Source organism: Narcine bancroftii, chromosome 7 (assembly GCF_036971445.1).
Source record: "Narcine bancroftii isolate sNarBan1 chromosome 7, sNarBan1.hap1, whole genome shotgun sequence".
Lineage (NCBI taxonomy): Eukaryota > Metazoa > Chordata > Chondrichthyes > Torpediniformes > Narcinidae > Narcine > Narcine bancroftii.
Genome location: NC_091475.1, coordinates 63,933,438 through 63,949,058, shown reverse-complemented (window position 1 = coordinate 63,949,058; position 15,621 = coordinate 63,933,438). Strand labels below are relative to the sequence as shown.

Genomic DNA, 15,621 nt, shown 5'->3' with positions numbered 1-15,621 from the left:
GTCCATAGGTTTCAAGACCACTGTCATCATCTCAGTACCCAAAAGGGTGACAATAACAGGCATCAATGACATCTGCCATGATGAAATGCTTGATTGAACACATCAAAGTGCACCTTCCAGAGACACTGGACCAATTTCAATGTGCCTACAAATGGAACAGTTCCACTGTTGAAGCTTTCCCTCCACTCTGTCCTGACCCACCTAGAGAATGCACCACACACATTAGGCTTCAGCTCAGAGGCTGATGGAGGTGTCCTCGCTGGGACTCAACACCCTTCTTTGTAGCTGGATCCTGGACTTTTCTACAGAAAGACCTCAGTCTAACAGTGTCATCAAATTTGCAGATGACATAACAGTAGTTGGCCTCAACAGCAATAATGATGAGTTGCACTACAGAGAAGAGGTGGAAAATCTCGTTATGGTTCGAGAAAAACAACCAAAGTCTCAATGTGGAGAAGACAAAGGAGATGATTGTGGATTTCATGAAGACCAGGGACAACCACCCTCCAATTCACATGGTTGGGGTAGCAGTTAGCGCAACACCTTTAAAGTGGCAGCAATTGGGACTGGGATTCAAATCCTGTGCTGTCTGTAAGGAGTTTGTATGTTCTCCCGGTGTCTGCGTCGGTTTTCCCCAGGGGCTCCAGTTTCCTCCCACCGTTCAAAGTGTACCAAGGGTGTAGGTTAATTGGGTGTAAATTGTGCGGCATGGACTCATGGGCTGAAATGGCCTGTTACTGTGCTGTATGTCTAAATTTTTAAAAAAATTAGCATTAAAAAAAAATGTAATCTTGGAGAGAATGGGGAGCACCAAGTTCCTTGGAGTTCACTTAACTAGTGACCTATCGTGAACACACATCATCTCACTTGTCAGGAAGGCGCAACAGCGACTGCACTCACTGAGAAAACTGAAGCAGGTAAGGCCACTGGACATAATCATGTCAACTTTCTATCGAGAGCATCCTGGCCGGCTGCATCACAGTGCAGTATGGTTGCTGCAGAGAAATGGATCGGAATTTAATCCACTGGACCATAAGAGCAGCAGAAAGAATCTTTGGGGTCTCCCTCCCCTCTCTCTACGAGATCTACTGGGATCGTTGTCTGAAGAGGGCTTGGAAAATCGTTAAGAATCCCTACTACCCCATAAATAGCATCTTCCAGCTACTTCTGTTGGGAAAGTGATCAGGAGTATCAGAGCCAGAACCACCAGGCTGAGGAACAGCTTCTTCCCATGGGTAGTGATGCACGTACAATCCCTCCAAGAGTGTACTAATATTTAACAATGTTTATTTATTTTGATGTATGTACTGCATGTAAATACGTGTGCTCTGTCTATAGATGTGTTTGCTGTTAAGTGTTAACGAAGAACACCATTTCGTCCAGTTGAACTTTCTAATTGTATGATAATAATAAACTTGAACATGATTCCCAAATAAACCAGATAGGCAATTCCTTTGAGTAATTCCACTGCTTCGAGAAGAATTGAGATGGTAAGGAACATAGAAAAAACATTTAGTCATTTCATTACAATCCAAGAAATTCTCTTTAGATGAATCCACTCTGTACGTGAACTACATTTTTCTCATGGCTTTTGCCAGATTCTGGAATGGCAACGAGTTGATGGAACAGCTGTTGTTTGCCAGAAGGATTAAAACAGTGACTGAGGGACTGACTATCTTTGAAGAAGTTAAGAATTCCATATGCAAGAACAGTTTTCCATGCGAGAACATAGTTGCCTGTATATTTAATGGTGCTGTTTCAATCGTTGGACGATACAGAGGTTCATCACATACCTGAAAAATGTAATATCTTAATTCTTCACTGTTCATTGCATCATTCATGGAGCACTGAGTGGCTAAAAGCTCAGGAGAGCATTTAAATGCTTCACTTTCAATTGTCATAAAGACTGTAAACTTCAGAAAAACACATCCCCTTCAAGACCGTTTATTCTGGCAGTTGTGTGAAGAAAATAATGAACGTTTTCAGTTGCTGCTGCTGCAAACCGAGGTGGACTAGTGCAGGATTCTGGTAATGGGAAGGACGCTCCCCCGCTGAGAATGAGAAGCACAGTAGATGACAGTAAGGATGGTGGTGGGCCAGCAAGGGGCTCTGCGGCTGAAGGACACACACAGGCGGCGAGCCGTTAGTGACTTGCGGGCGAGGAACTCTCACAGACTTGACGGCAAAGGACTCACACCAGACTATGTGCGGACTGCTGGAGACTGACTCATGAGAACCAGGTATAAGAAATTAGATTTGAGAGGATTCGGGATGCTCCCAAAGAGCTCTTGGCACTGAAGGCTTCCTCATCATGTCGGTTTGGATCTGGGCTCCAGTTCCTGATGGCTTGAACTAATCTGGAGTCTTGTGCGGCTGCAGGAGAACTGGAGGTGAACATGAAGACTCGGGGGGACTCTTCATCTCCTTCTCTCACTGTAAGGTGCGCCAGGCAATGCTAATGGAGAATCTTTATCTGCCTTCTGGAAGACAAAAGGCAATTTCGTGTAATTTCTGTTTTATTACATGAACAGTGCCCTACTTAACAGGGGAAGGAGGGCCCATAATCTCTGAGCAGAGACCTAAGGGAGCCATAGCCAAAATAAAGGTTGTGAATGCCTGGTTTAGAGGATGTGGACCAAGTGTGGCAAATGGGATGTGCTCAGGTCGGCAACTTGGTCAACACGGACAAGTTGGGCTGAAGGACCTGTTTCCATGTTGTCTGACTCCATGAAATTAAAAACATGCTCTTGATCCCTTTCAGGAGGTGAGCTATCCTTTGGATCACTGATGGAATATAGTACCTGCATTTTATCCTTGCCCATCCGCCTGTTCTTTCCAACGTAGGGACAGTATTCTTTCTGCTCCAGTTTCAACAGAAACAAATCAGATTTTTATCCTTTAATTTAAATCAGTAAGGATGCATTATGTTATCTTTGTCTTTTTAAACCTGACCCTTCTCTGTTGCAGCGGAAGATGGAGCAGATATTGACTCGAACATTCTCGGCACCCTTCGCAAGCTGCAGGACGGGTACTTCGGAGGTGCAAGGTACGGAGTCTCCGATGACCACACTCCACTGACTTCAGTATGAATTGCTGGAAGGCCATGCCTCAGAATCAACCAAGTTTGAATGTACCAATTATATGTTTTTCTTAGGGTAAAAACTGGGAAACTTTCGGAATTCCTGATTACCTCATGCTTCACACACCTGAGCTTCATGGACCCGGGACCTGATGGTTTCCTATTGGATGATTATTTAAGTGAGAGCAGCTTCAATGCAACAATGGATGTGGCGGAGTCGGATTCATGCTACAGAAACAATGGTAGGGGGCCTCCACAGTACAGTGGTCTGTTGCAGGTCTGCCCTTCACCCCTTTCACTGCATGTTACAAATTTAGGCCCCTTCCTGCTCAGTATGCTTATAAAATTAAACATTTCATCATAAGAGCTGGGTAGGACAGTTAATACAACACTTACAGCACCGGCAGCGACCTGTGTTCAAATCCCCCGCCGTCTGTAAGGAGGCTGTACGTTCTCCCCGTGATCTGTGTAGGTTTCTTCCCACATCCAAAAGACACACAGGGTTAGTAGGTTCATTGGTGTATTTGGGCAGCAGGGTTTGTGGGCCAGAAGGGCCTGTTACTGTGCTGTATCTTGAAATTAAAATAGATTTTATTTAGGCCCATTGAATCTACTCTATCATTACTAATCAAGTATCTATCAACCTCTGCTTTAAATCTCCATATCCATCTGTGGCAATGAATTCCAATCTTCACCATCTGGCTGAAGAAACTCCTCCACATCTCAGTTTTAAAGGGAAGTCCTTTATTCTGAGGCTGTGCCCTCTGGTCTGAGATTCCACATTCACTCTCTCCAGCCCTTTCGATCTTCCGTAGGTTTCAATGAGATTACTCCTTTCTAAACTCCAGCGATTACAGGCCCAGAGTCATCAAACATGATTTTTGTGGTAAAGTTTGAATAAAAAGATGGTGGTGGGGTTGGGGGGAGGACCACAGGCTAATGGGTAAGAGTTGTTCAGTGGGAGAGCAGAAGTGAAAGAAGCTGAGATGTGGAAGGGGGCAGAGGGCGAAGACAGATGGCTCTCTGATCAGAGAAAGGGGTGGGGAGGTACAGAAATGAAAGAAGCTAAGATGTGGAAGGGGGCAGAGGGCGAAGACAGATGGCTCTCTGATTGGAGAAAGGGGTGGGGAGGTACAGAAGCCTGAAGATCAGCTCTTGTATGTTCAAGAGCACTTTCTTTCCAATGGCCATCAGACTCTTGCACCTCCCCTTGTTGCATTAATCAAGGCAGCTCTGACACCACAAAAGCCCATTGCATGTCACTATTTTTTGCACAGATTACTGTGAACATTTATAATCTCTCTCATATATTTGTCGTTTAATTCAATTAGTTTTCTATTATAGTTTTCTTTTTCAATACTTGTTTGGCTACGAGTAAGAATTTCTGTGCATGTGTACAATGTATATGACCAGAACTCATCATTCTCTCTGAACAGCCTTCATACAATAACCTTATTGGTGCTAAATATGTCAGAGGGTGAATTCCTGAGGTCAGAAACAGACCCTTTGGCCCATCACCTCCATGATCACTAATCTCATATGCCCACACTAGGACCTATGCCTCTTAGACCTACTCTCTGTATCTTATTGCCCCACCTTGGGCAGTGAGTTCTAGATATCACTCTTATTACAAAACAAAATCTTTCCCCTCAAATTCTCCTTAAACTTCCTTCCCATAATCTTTAAGCAATCTCCTCTTCATTGGGAAAAACTACTTGTGCCTCTCATAATGTTATAAATTTCTCTCAGCTCACCGCTCCGCTTATGCCACTCCTTGGAAGACAAAGCAGTTTTTGCCAGTCTCTCCCTATAACTAGGGTCCTCCAATGCGGGCAACATCCTTGAGTTGCACAGAAGACCCTTCAGCCCAAATTGTACATGCTGACCATGAGCAACCTGAGCTCGTTCTATTTGGCCCATGTTCCTCTAAACCTTTCCTATCTATTTATCTGACAAAATATCTTTTAAATGCTGTCATTGTCTGATCCCGCCAGGGTGTCCCTTCTAAGGACAATATCCTTGCAGGAATGTTTGTTTGCTAGTGCTGCTCTGTCCGGGTGGGGGAGGGGGTTGAGGTTTAAACTGGATTTTCAGGATGTTGGAACAGATAGAGGAATGGAGGAGGGGAAAAAATGATGTGAAGACTGCATGTAAAGTCAGACCACACAGGGTATTGAGTTAAATATTATTTGTCTTATTTTTGGAAGCATGTAAAAGGTCTGGAGAGGGTGCAGAGGAGATTTACCAGGATGTTGTCTGGATTGGAGAATGTGTGTTATGAGGAAAGGTTAACAGAGCTCGGGCGTTTCTTGAGTGACACAGGATGAGATGCGATTTAAGAGAGGTATATAAGATTATGAAGGGCTGAGATGGAGTGGACAGCCAGCACCTTTTTTCCCAGGACGAGAATAGCCAATATCAGAGGACATCTGTAAGTTGAATGGATGAAAGTTTCGGGGAGATGTCAGAGGTACATTTTTTTTGCACCGAGAGTGGTGGGTACCTGGAATGGATTGCTGAGTGGTGGTGGAGGCTGTAACAAAAGGGCCATTTAAAAAACGCTGGGATAAGCACATGGATGGAAGAGAAATAGAGGGCTATGGGTGTGAGAATGGAAGGATTAGATTATTGTGGAGTAGGTTACATAGGTCAGCAGAGCATCATGGGCTGAAGCGCCTGTACTGTGCTGTAATGTATTTGTCTTCTGCCATTATGATCTTCCCAATCAGCAGTGAATTGTCCCATCCCTCCTTTTCTGTACCCCTTTCTGTCACATCTGAAGCTTAAAAACTCCAAGGTGTTGAGCTGCCAGTCTTGCCCTTTCCGTAGCCAAGTTCCCAAGAATCCACGAATGGCCCTCTTTCTAAGTGCTGACCCATGCTTGAAGCTTGCCTGACTTCCCCTTGAGCATGAGCTGACCCTGCCAATGTCCCTGTGCTCCCTGACCTGCCTCTGTCTGCACCACCCTCTTGACTTGCTTGACCTTGGTTTCCTCTTCTCCTGTTTGCACAGTTGATCATGAAGATGAACTCGTGCAGTACATAAATCGCCTGCTGCAGAGCACCACCCCTGTCTCGAGGCGGCTCCCTCCGACATCCAGGAACCCAGGGATGCATCATGTCTTCGAGATGGAGCACACCACGAAGGATGTGATCACCACGGTGGCCAAAGCCATGGGCCTGGAACTGCCAAGTAACCAGAGTCGTCACACTCTTTCTCGGACATTTATTTGGGGGTTTCTTCTGTGATGTATCTAGGTCATGTGGTGAGATCACAGGGTTGCTATAAGGCTGAGGCCAGTCCATCATGATGATGGCATGTGTAGCATACTCTCATCACATGGACGGTGTTTTTGGCATACATTGCACATGAGTGGTGCCTTCCCCAAGCTGGGCAGAACCTGTGAAGCGGCAACTGCAACCATGCCTTGCAGGCCAGGAGCACTACTGGTGAGGAGTCAAGTAATCCCAGGGCATCTGGAACGTGGAGGCCCACTTGCACAGCCAAGGCCATGTCCCACTTCCCTCCTTGTGTGACATCCTATTGGAGCAGCTCCATCTCGCGGTTCAGCGAGGAGATCATCATGGACTCCCAGCAACCTCTCCTGCACATGACCAGTTTCCCACTCTGAATGCAGGCTCCCCACCCCCAGTTCACCACCTTCCCCCCACAATGCAACCACACTCCGTGTAAGTGTGCGTGAACCCTTATCCCAACACTCCTGCACTAGTGTGTTGACGCAGAATCTAAACTCAAAACCCCATAGATGCTTAAACGTCTAAGACAAGTATTAGTAATCTCTGGATTACTCCTGATACTGGGCAATCAAGTTCAACAGTTGAAGATAAAGGAGGGAGCAGTCAGTCAGAGTGGTGAGGCTTTGGCTCAACAGGCTTCAGCGAGAACAGGTAAGAGGCGAGGAATAGTTGTTGAAGTTGGAAAGGACCAACCTATTCAAGGAACAAAAAGGATCCAGCAGATAGGCACAAGTAAGGGGAGGTTTTTTTAGACATATATTTTGTTCACTCGACCTAGACAGTGGGAATGGCAGCCAAGGCCATTCTTGCAGAATATGGGTGGTCAGGGAAACCTTGATTATTATCTCAGGATTATTACCCACACCACATGCTGCTGAGGTTAGAAATAGGGGGATAATGCAGCTCCACATGAGGCTAAAGACATTGTGCAGGAGTAAGGGCTTCAAGTTTCTGTATCATTGGGCTCTCTCCCAGGGAACGTGGGACCTGTTTCAACCGGACAGTTTGCATTTGAACTGGATGGGGGACAAATATCCTTGCAGGAATGTTTGTTTGCTAGTGCTGCTCCGGGTAGGGGAGGTGGGGGAGGGGGTTGAGGTTTAAACTGGATTTTCAGGATGTTGGAACAGATAGAGGAATGGAGGAGGGGAAAAAATGATGTGAAGACTGCATGTAAAGTCAGAAATCAAAGGGTTGTATGTGGTGAAAATGTTCTCAGGTACAAGGAGTATTGTGGGAAAGGCAAACGAGCTTGGAGCGTGGATTGGCACGTGGAATTATGACATTGTGGCCATTAGTGAAACTTGGTTGCAGGAGGGCAGAACTGGCAGCTCGACATTCCAGGTTTCTATTGCTTAACAAGTGATGGAACAGGGGGATGAAAGGGGGAGGAGTGGCATTGCTTGTCTGGGAAAATATCACAGCTGTGCTCAGGCAGGACAGAACAGAGGGCTCATCTACTGAGGCAATGTGGGTGGAGCTGAGGAACAGTAAAGGTACGACCACACTCATGTGATTCTATTATAGACCACCCAAAAGTCAATGATAATTGGAGGAGCAAATCTGTAGAGAGAGATTGAAGACAACTGCAGGAAAAAAGTTGTGATAGTAGGAGATTTCAACTTTCCACATATTGACTGGGACTCCCATACTGGAAAAGGGCTGAATGGCTTGGAGCTTGTCAAATGTGTTCAGGAAAGTTTTCTAAATCAATTTATGGAGGTACCAACGAGAGAGAGTGCAAAACTGGATCTCCTGTCAGGGAATGAGACAGGACAGGTGACAGAAGTATGTGTAGGGGAACATTTTGGGGCCAGTGATCATTAATGGCATTATGTTAATAGTTTCAAGTTAATCATGGAAAAGGATAGGTCTGGGCCTTTTGTTGAGATTCTAAAGGAGGAAGGTCAATTTTGAGGAAATGAGAAAGGATCTAGACAGTGTGGATTAGGATAGAGTTTTCTGGCAAGGATGTGTTTGGTAAGTGGAAGACCTTAAAAGGCGAATTTTTGAGAGTACAGAGTTTGTTTATTCTTGTCAGGATAACTAGACAAAGTTACAGGCATAGGGATCCCTGGTTTTTTAGGGACATTGGGGAACTGGTTAAAGAGAAGTAAGAGGTATATCGGAAGTAAAGACAACAAGGAACAAATGAGGTACTTGAGTTTTTAAAAAGTGCAAGAGAAAACTTAAGAAGGAAATTAGGAGGGCAAAAGAAGAAATTGGATTCCTTAGAATAACAATGAGAATGAAAATCCTAAGGATTTCTACAGGTATATGAAGAGCAAAAGGGACAAAATTGGTAATGTTGAAGATCAGTAATTGACAATGTATGGAGGCAGAAGAGATGGTGGAGATCTTAAATGCTTTTTTTTTGTTTCAGTGCTTAGAGTAGCACAGAGTCATGGGAATCAAGGAAAACAAGCAGTGAGATCATGGAACCGATTACAGATTAGAGGTGAGGTACTCGTCTCAAAGCAAATAAGGGTGGATACATCCCCAGGGCCTGACAAGATATTCACTTGGACCTTGAGGGAAGGTAGTGTAGGTATGTTGTATATTATATAGGACCAGATGTTAATATCCCTTATTCCACTCCTGAGGATTGCTGCCTAGACTCTGTGGGGTGGCCAAGTGAGTGGTGGCAAATTCCATGAAGTGGGTGCCTTCCTTCCTCAGTGTTTTGCTGATAGACCCACAACACCTCTAGAAGGTTCAGCAGTGAGTCCTGGACTCACCCTCTAGATGCCATTGACTCACGGGGGCCCAGGTGGAATCCTTTCTCCTCATCCAGAGCCACTGACTACCCTTTTCAGCAGCACTGGAGAGATCTTTAACTACTTGTCAGTGTATCTTCCAACTCCCAGAGTAGCCTTGATTTCAACGTGACTATAAATCCTCTGCAGCCTCCTTCAACCGGCTGGACCCTTGCCTTCCAGCCACTTTGCTGCATGTCAGCTGCAAGCTCAGTGTACCTGAGTTTCTTGCGCTTATCGGCCTCCTCCACTGCACCCTCCTAGGGCAGCATAAGCTCGATGATGTAAATGAGATGGAGTGAGGATGACCACAGCACAAGGTCTGGTCTGAGGTTGGTTTCTGCAATTTAAATTAGGAAGCAGAGCCTCTGCCAACATCTTCCAATCACATGCCCTGCCTAGCTGCCCAAAAAGTGATCTTGAAGTGGCGATTTCAGCTTGACCCTCACTTCCCGGACAAATGCTGTCAACGGTTGAAGGGGGAAGTAGAGCGTAAACACTCGCCTGCCAATTTTCTAGTATTGCTGCAGGGTTACTATAGAACCTGGTTATGACACCAGGTGTATAGGCCTTGAATGAGGCTTGTCTTGCAGCCCACCAAAATGTGTGTCAGTGTTGCTGAAGTTGGGCAGAGGGAGCAGGTAGAGTCCTCTCCATACCACTGGCTGAGATTCATGGCAGTCGACAGCCCTGTTGATGAAGCTCACTCTGAATGTCTCCATCTCCCACAGCTCTTTCCAGGAGATCTTCCTTTTCTCCACTCCCTCCCATCTTGTCCATTGCCCTTGCCTTGCCTGAGCGATGGCCTTTCCGTACCTTGCCGCCTATATCTACCTCTCTTGGTGTACTGGCCCCAAGACCAAGACAGTTCCTCCCTTGCTGAACTTGGCCGACGATGCCTCTATGCTTGAGCACCGCCTTTGCATGCTTAGTTGCTTCTGATGGAATCCATTTCCTCCCAGTATCCAGGATGACGGCAGCTTGAGTTACAGAGATCACTTGCCTCTGTTAACATCATCATCAGTCTTACTTTGGCACATTTATACTCCACTGAAAGGCTGGAATTGGGTAGCTCTTTGCTCTAGAGCCCTATGCAGCTGAGGCATCTGGGAAGGCCAATTACAAGGGCCCTGGCAGAAATATTTAAAATGTTCTTGGCCAAGGTGCCAGAGGATTGGAGGGTAGCTCACGTTGTTCTGTTGCTTTAAACACAGCTCCAAAAGTAAGTCTGGAAATGATAACCCAGTGAGTCTGACGTCAATAGTAGCTAAATTATTGGAAGGTGTTCTAAGAGATTGGATATATAAATGTTTGGAGAGCCAAGGATGGATTAAGGATAATCAATGTGGCTTTGTGCATGGAAGGTCATGTTGCACTAACCTTATGGAGTTTTTCAAGGAGGTTACCAGGAAAGGTGATGTTGTCTACATGGACTTTAGTAAGGACTTTGACAAGGTCCCAAATGGGACCTTAGTCAGTAAGATTAAAATGCTCCATATTCATGGTGAGGTAGTAAATTGGAATCACCATTGGCGATAGAACCATAGAACATTACAGTGAAGAAACAGGCCATATGGCCCTTCTAGTCAGTGCCGAACTATTGTTCTGCCGAGTCCAACTGTCCTACACCCAGTCCATTACCTTGTCAAAATTTTTTTTAAATGTGAAAATTGAGCCCGCATTCACCACTTCTGCTTGCAGCTCGTTCCACATTCCCACCACTCTGTGTGAAAAGGTTGCCCCTAATGTTTCCCTAAACTTTTCCCATTTCACCCTTAACCTATTGTCTTCTCATGTACCCTCAGTGGAAAAAACTTGCTTGCATTTAATTTGTCTAAACCCCTCATAATTTTGTATAAATCTATCAAATCTTCCCTTGTTCTTCTATGTTCGAGGGAATAAAGTCCTAACCTGTTTAACCTTTCCCTGTAACTCAGTTTCTGAAATCACGCGAACATCCAAGTAAATCTTCTCTGCACTCTTTCAATCGTATATCTTTCTTGTAGTAAGGTGAACAAAATTGCACACAATATTCAAAACTTGGCCTCACCAATGTCCTAAACAACTTTACTATATATCCCAACTCTTATACTCACTACCTTGATTTATGAAAACCAATATGCCAAAACATCTCTTTACAACCCAACGACCCACTTTCATGGAAGTGATTCTTTGATCCCTCTCTTCATTAACCCTACCATTTACACTGTATGTCATACCTTGGTTTGTCCTTCCAAATGCAACACCTCATCATTGTCTGCATTAAATTCCATCTGCCATTTTTCGGCCTATTTTACCAGCTGGTCCAGATCTTTCTGCAAGTTTTGAAAATCTTCCTCACTATCGACAACGCCTCCAATCTTGGTGTAATTTACAAACTTGCTGATCGAATTTACCACATTATTAATCAGATGATTGATATAGATGGCAAACAACAATGGTCCCAGCACTGATTCCTGAGACATACGCTAGTCATAGACCTCCAGTCTGAGAAGCAATCATCCACCAACACTCTCTGGCTTCTCCCATCCAGCCATTGTTGAATCCAGTTCATTACTTCACCATGAATACCTAGTGTCTGAACTTTCCTGACTAACCTCCCATGTGGGACCTTGTCAAAGGCCTTACTAAAATCCATGTGGACAACATCAACGGCCTTTCCTTTGTCAACGTTCCCGGTAACCTCCTCAAAAATCTCTATAAGATCGGTTAAACGTGACCTACCAAGCTATGTTGACTATCCCTAATCATCTCCTGACTATCCAAATAATTGTATGTCCGATCTCTTCGAACACTTTCTAATAATTTACTTAACACTGATGTCAGGCTTACCGACCTATAATTTCCAGGGATACTTTTGGAGCCTTTTTTAAAACAACAGAGCAACGAGAGCTACCTCCAATCCTCTGACACCACAACTGTGGCTACGGACATTTTGAATATTTCTGCTAGGGCCCCTGCAATTACTACACTAGCCTCCCTCAAGGTCCGGGAGAACATCTTTCCAGGCCCTAGGGATTTAAGCACTATTTGCCTTCAGACAATAAGCACTTCCTCTTTAATCTGTATAGGTTCCATGATCTCACTGCTTGCTTTCCTTACTTCCCACAACTCTGTGCCTGTTTTCTGAGTAAATACTGATGCAAACAAATCTATTTAAGATCTCCCCCATCTCTTGGCTCCATACATAGCTGACCACTCTGATCTTTTAAGGGGATTAATTTTGTCCGTCATTCTCCTTTTGCTCTTAATATACCTGGAGAAACTGAGAAATATCCTTCTCATTATCTGCCAAACCACTTCATATTCTTTTAGCCCTCTTGTTTTTTCTTGCATTTTTTACACTCAAGTATCTCACTTCTTCTTCTTCTTAAAGAAACCCCAATATCCCTTGAATACCAAGGTATTCCCCATGCCTATCAATTTTGCCTTTAATCCTGACAGGAACATACAAATTCAGTGCTCTTAATATTTTGCCTTTGAATGTCTTTCACCATGCTTTCTACATCCTTTCTCATTTCCTCAAAATTGGCCTTTCTCCAGTTTAGAATCTCAACCCGAGGACAGACCTATCGCTATCCATAATTAACTTGAAACTTATGGCATTATGATCAACGCACCCAAAATTTTCCCCTACACAAGATCCAGTATTTCACCCTAATCTTGATATAGAAACCATTCCTGAAAATATTTTACAAACTCCAAACCGTCCAGTCCTTTTTACAGAACAGTCAGTATATGGAAATTTTAAATCTCACAAGAGAAGCCAGAGAGTAGTGGTGGACAGTTGCTTCTCAGACTGGCTACTGGTGGGCCTCAGAGATCGATACTGGGGCCATTGTTGTCTGTTGTCTATATCAATGATCGAGGTCAGTGGTTTTTAATCTGCCCCCCAAACTTACATCCCACTTTAAGCAATCCATATGCCATTGGTGCTCTGTGATTAGTAAGGGATTGTTTAAAGTGGTCTGTTGGTGGAAAGAAAAGATTTGAAAACCACTGTTTTAATCATATCTCATTGACTCATTATGTAGATGGTTTCAGAACTTCAAAGGAAATGGGCCAATGACAATTTTTCTCAAGCAAAATATTTCAGTAACAATTGGTTCCTAGGGCAGTGGTTCTCAACCTTCCCTTCCCTCTCACATGCCACCTGAAGCAATCCCTTACTAATCACAGTATGGATTACTTAAGGTAGAATGTGAGTTTAAGGGACAGCTTGAAACCACTGATCTAAATGATAATGTGTTATATTGAATCAGGAAGTTTGCAGGGGTATTTGCTAGGGCTACTCAGGATCCTTTAAACTAGAATGTTTGGGGGGAGGGAGCAAATAGTGCAGAGCAGTAAGGAGCAGGTTAGAATGCAAACAAATAAAGTTTGTAGTAAGTATTTGAATATGGATGGGCAGGTGATAGAGAAAGGAAATGCTCTGGAAGAAGATGAAGGGCAATTGGCAGGAAAAGTAAATAATGTTGTTATTAAAGATGAGGGAAAAAAGGGATTAAGAATTGGGAAATCTCTGAAATTCATATATTTTAATGCCAGGAATATTGTAAAAAAGGTGGATGAGCTGAAGGTGTGGATTGATACTTGGAAGTATGATGTGGTAGCGATTAGTGAGACATGGTTGCAGGAGGGATGTGATTGGCAGCTGAATATCCCTGGGTTTCGTTGCTTTAGGTGTGATAGAGTCGGAGGGGCAAGAGGAGGTGGTGTTGCATTGCTTGTCAGGGAGAATATTACAGCGGTGCTTAGGCAGGATAGATTAGAGGGCTCGTCCACGGAGGCTATTTGGGTGGAACTGAGGAGTGGGAAAGGAGAGGTTACACTTGTAGGGGTGTATTATAGACCACCCGGAGGGGACCGAGACCTAGAGGAGCAAATTTGTAGGGAGATAGTGGATATTTGTGATAAGCACAGGATTGTAATTATGGAAGATTTTAATTTTCTACATATAGATTGGGAAACACATTCTGTGAAAGGGCTGGATGGGTTAGAGTTTGTGAAATGTGTGCAAGATAGTTTTTTACAACAATATGTAGAGGTGCCGACCAGAGAAGAAGCAGTGCTAGATCTACTGTTGGCAAATGGGATGGGTCAAGTGACGGAGGTTAGTGTTGGCGAGCACTTCGGGTCCAGTGATCATAATGCCATCAGCTTCAATGTCATTATGGAAAGAGATAAGTCAGGGCCAAGGGTTGAGGTTTTTGATTGGGGAAAAGCTAGATTTGAGGAGATGCGAAAGGACTTAAAGGGTGTGCATTGGGACAATTTGTTTTATAGGCAGGATGTAGTAGAGAGATGGAAGTCTTTTAAAGATCAGATTTTGAGAGTGCAAAAGCTTTATGTTCCTGTTAGGTTAAAAGGAGGGGCAAAAGGTTTGAAAGAGCCGTGGTTTTAAAGGAATATTGGAAACTTGGTTCGAAGAAAAAAGGAGGCGTACATTAGGTATAAGAAGCATGGAATTAAGGAGATGTTTGAAAAGTACATTGAATGTAAGAGGAATCTTAAGAGAGGAATTAGGAAAGCTAAAAGAAGGTACGAGGAGACTATAGCAAGCAGGGTGAAAATTAATCCAAAAGGGTTCTACAAATATGTTAATGGTAAAAGGAAAGCGAGAGACAAAATTGGTCCCTTAGAGAATCAGAGCGGAAAACTACGTGTGGAACCTAGAGAAATGGGGGAGATATCGAACAGTTTCTTTTCTTTGATATTCACCAAGGAGAAGGATATTGAGATATGTGAGATAAAAAAAACAAATTGGGTAAATATGGAGAATATAGTGATTATGAAAGATGTAGTGTTAGGGCTTTTGAGGAATATAAAGGTGGATAAGTCTCCGGGACCAGATGGGATCTTCCCCAGGACATTGAGAGAAGTAAATGAGGAAATAGCAGAGGCTCTGATGGTAATTTTCCAAATGTCATTAGAGATGGGGATAGTGCCGGAGTATTGGCGTATTGCGCATGTTGTTCCGTTATTTAAAAAGGGTTCAAGGAGGAAGCCTTGCAATTATCAGCCTGTAAGTTTGACATCTGTGGTAGGTAAATTAATGGGTTAGAGTTCTTAGAGATAGTACTTATAAATATCTGGATAGACAGGGTTTGATCAGGAGCACTCAACACGGATTTGTGGGCAGAAGTTCCTGTTTGACCAATCTGATTGAATTTTTTGAAGAGGTGACTAGGAATGTGGATGAGGGTAGCGCGGTGGATGTTGTCTATATGGACTTCAGTAAGGCCTTCGATAAGGTACCACATGGAAGGTTAGTTAGGAAGGTGCAGTCTTTAGGTATAAATTTTGAGATAGTCAAATGGATTGAACATTGGCTGAAAGGGAGAGGCCAGAGAGTGGTAGTGGAAAATTGTCTGTCAGGTTGGAGGCCGGTGACCAGTGGTGTGCCTCAGGGATCTGTATTGGGCCCATTGTTGTTCGTTATATACATTAATGATCTAGATGATGGGGTGGTGAATTGGATTAGTAAATATGCAGACGATACTAAGATAGGTAGAATAGTGGATAATGA

At 43.9% G+C, this 15,621-nt stretch overlaps 1 protein-coding gene across 4 annotated transcripts in view; it reads left to right on the top strand.

Moving 5' to 3' along the window:
- The window catches only part of LOC138738973 (phosphorylase b kinase regulatory subunit alpha, liver isoform-like), a 207,767-nt gene that overhangs the window by 134,150 nt on the left and 57,996 nt on the right, over positions 1 to 15,621 (top strand). For 2 of the 4 annotated variants that reach the window (XM_069890248.1, XM_069890249.1), the window contains exons 18-21: positions 2,968 to 3,046; positions 3,155 to 3,321; positions 6,092 to 6,271; positions 8,720 to 8,794. In XM_069890248.1, coding sequence (XP_069746349.1) covers positions 2,968 to 3,046; positions 3,155 to 3,321; positions 6,092 to 6,271; positions 8,720 to 8,794 — 501 coding nt within the window. The remainder of the gene's footprint in view (positions 1 to 2,967; positions 3,047 to 3,154; positions 3,322 to 6,091; positions 6,272 to 8,719; positions 8,795 to 15,621) is intronic. The other 2 variants (XM_069890251.1, XM_069890252.1) reach the window with 2 other exon arrangements.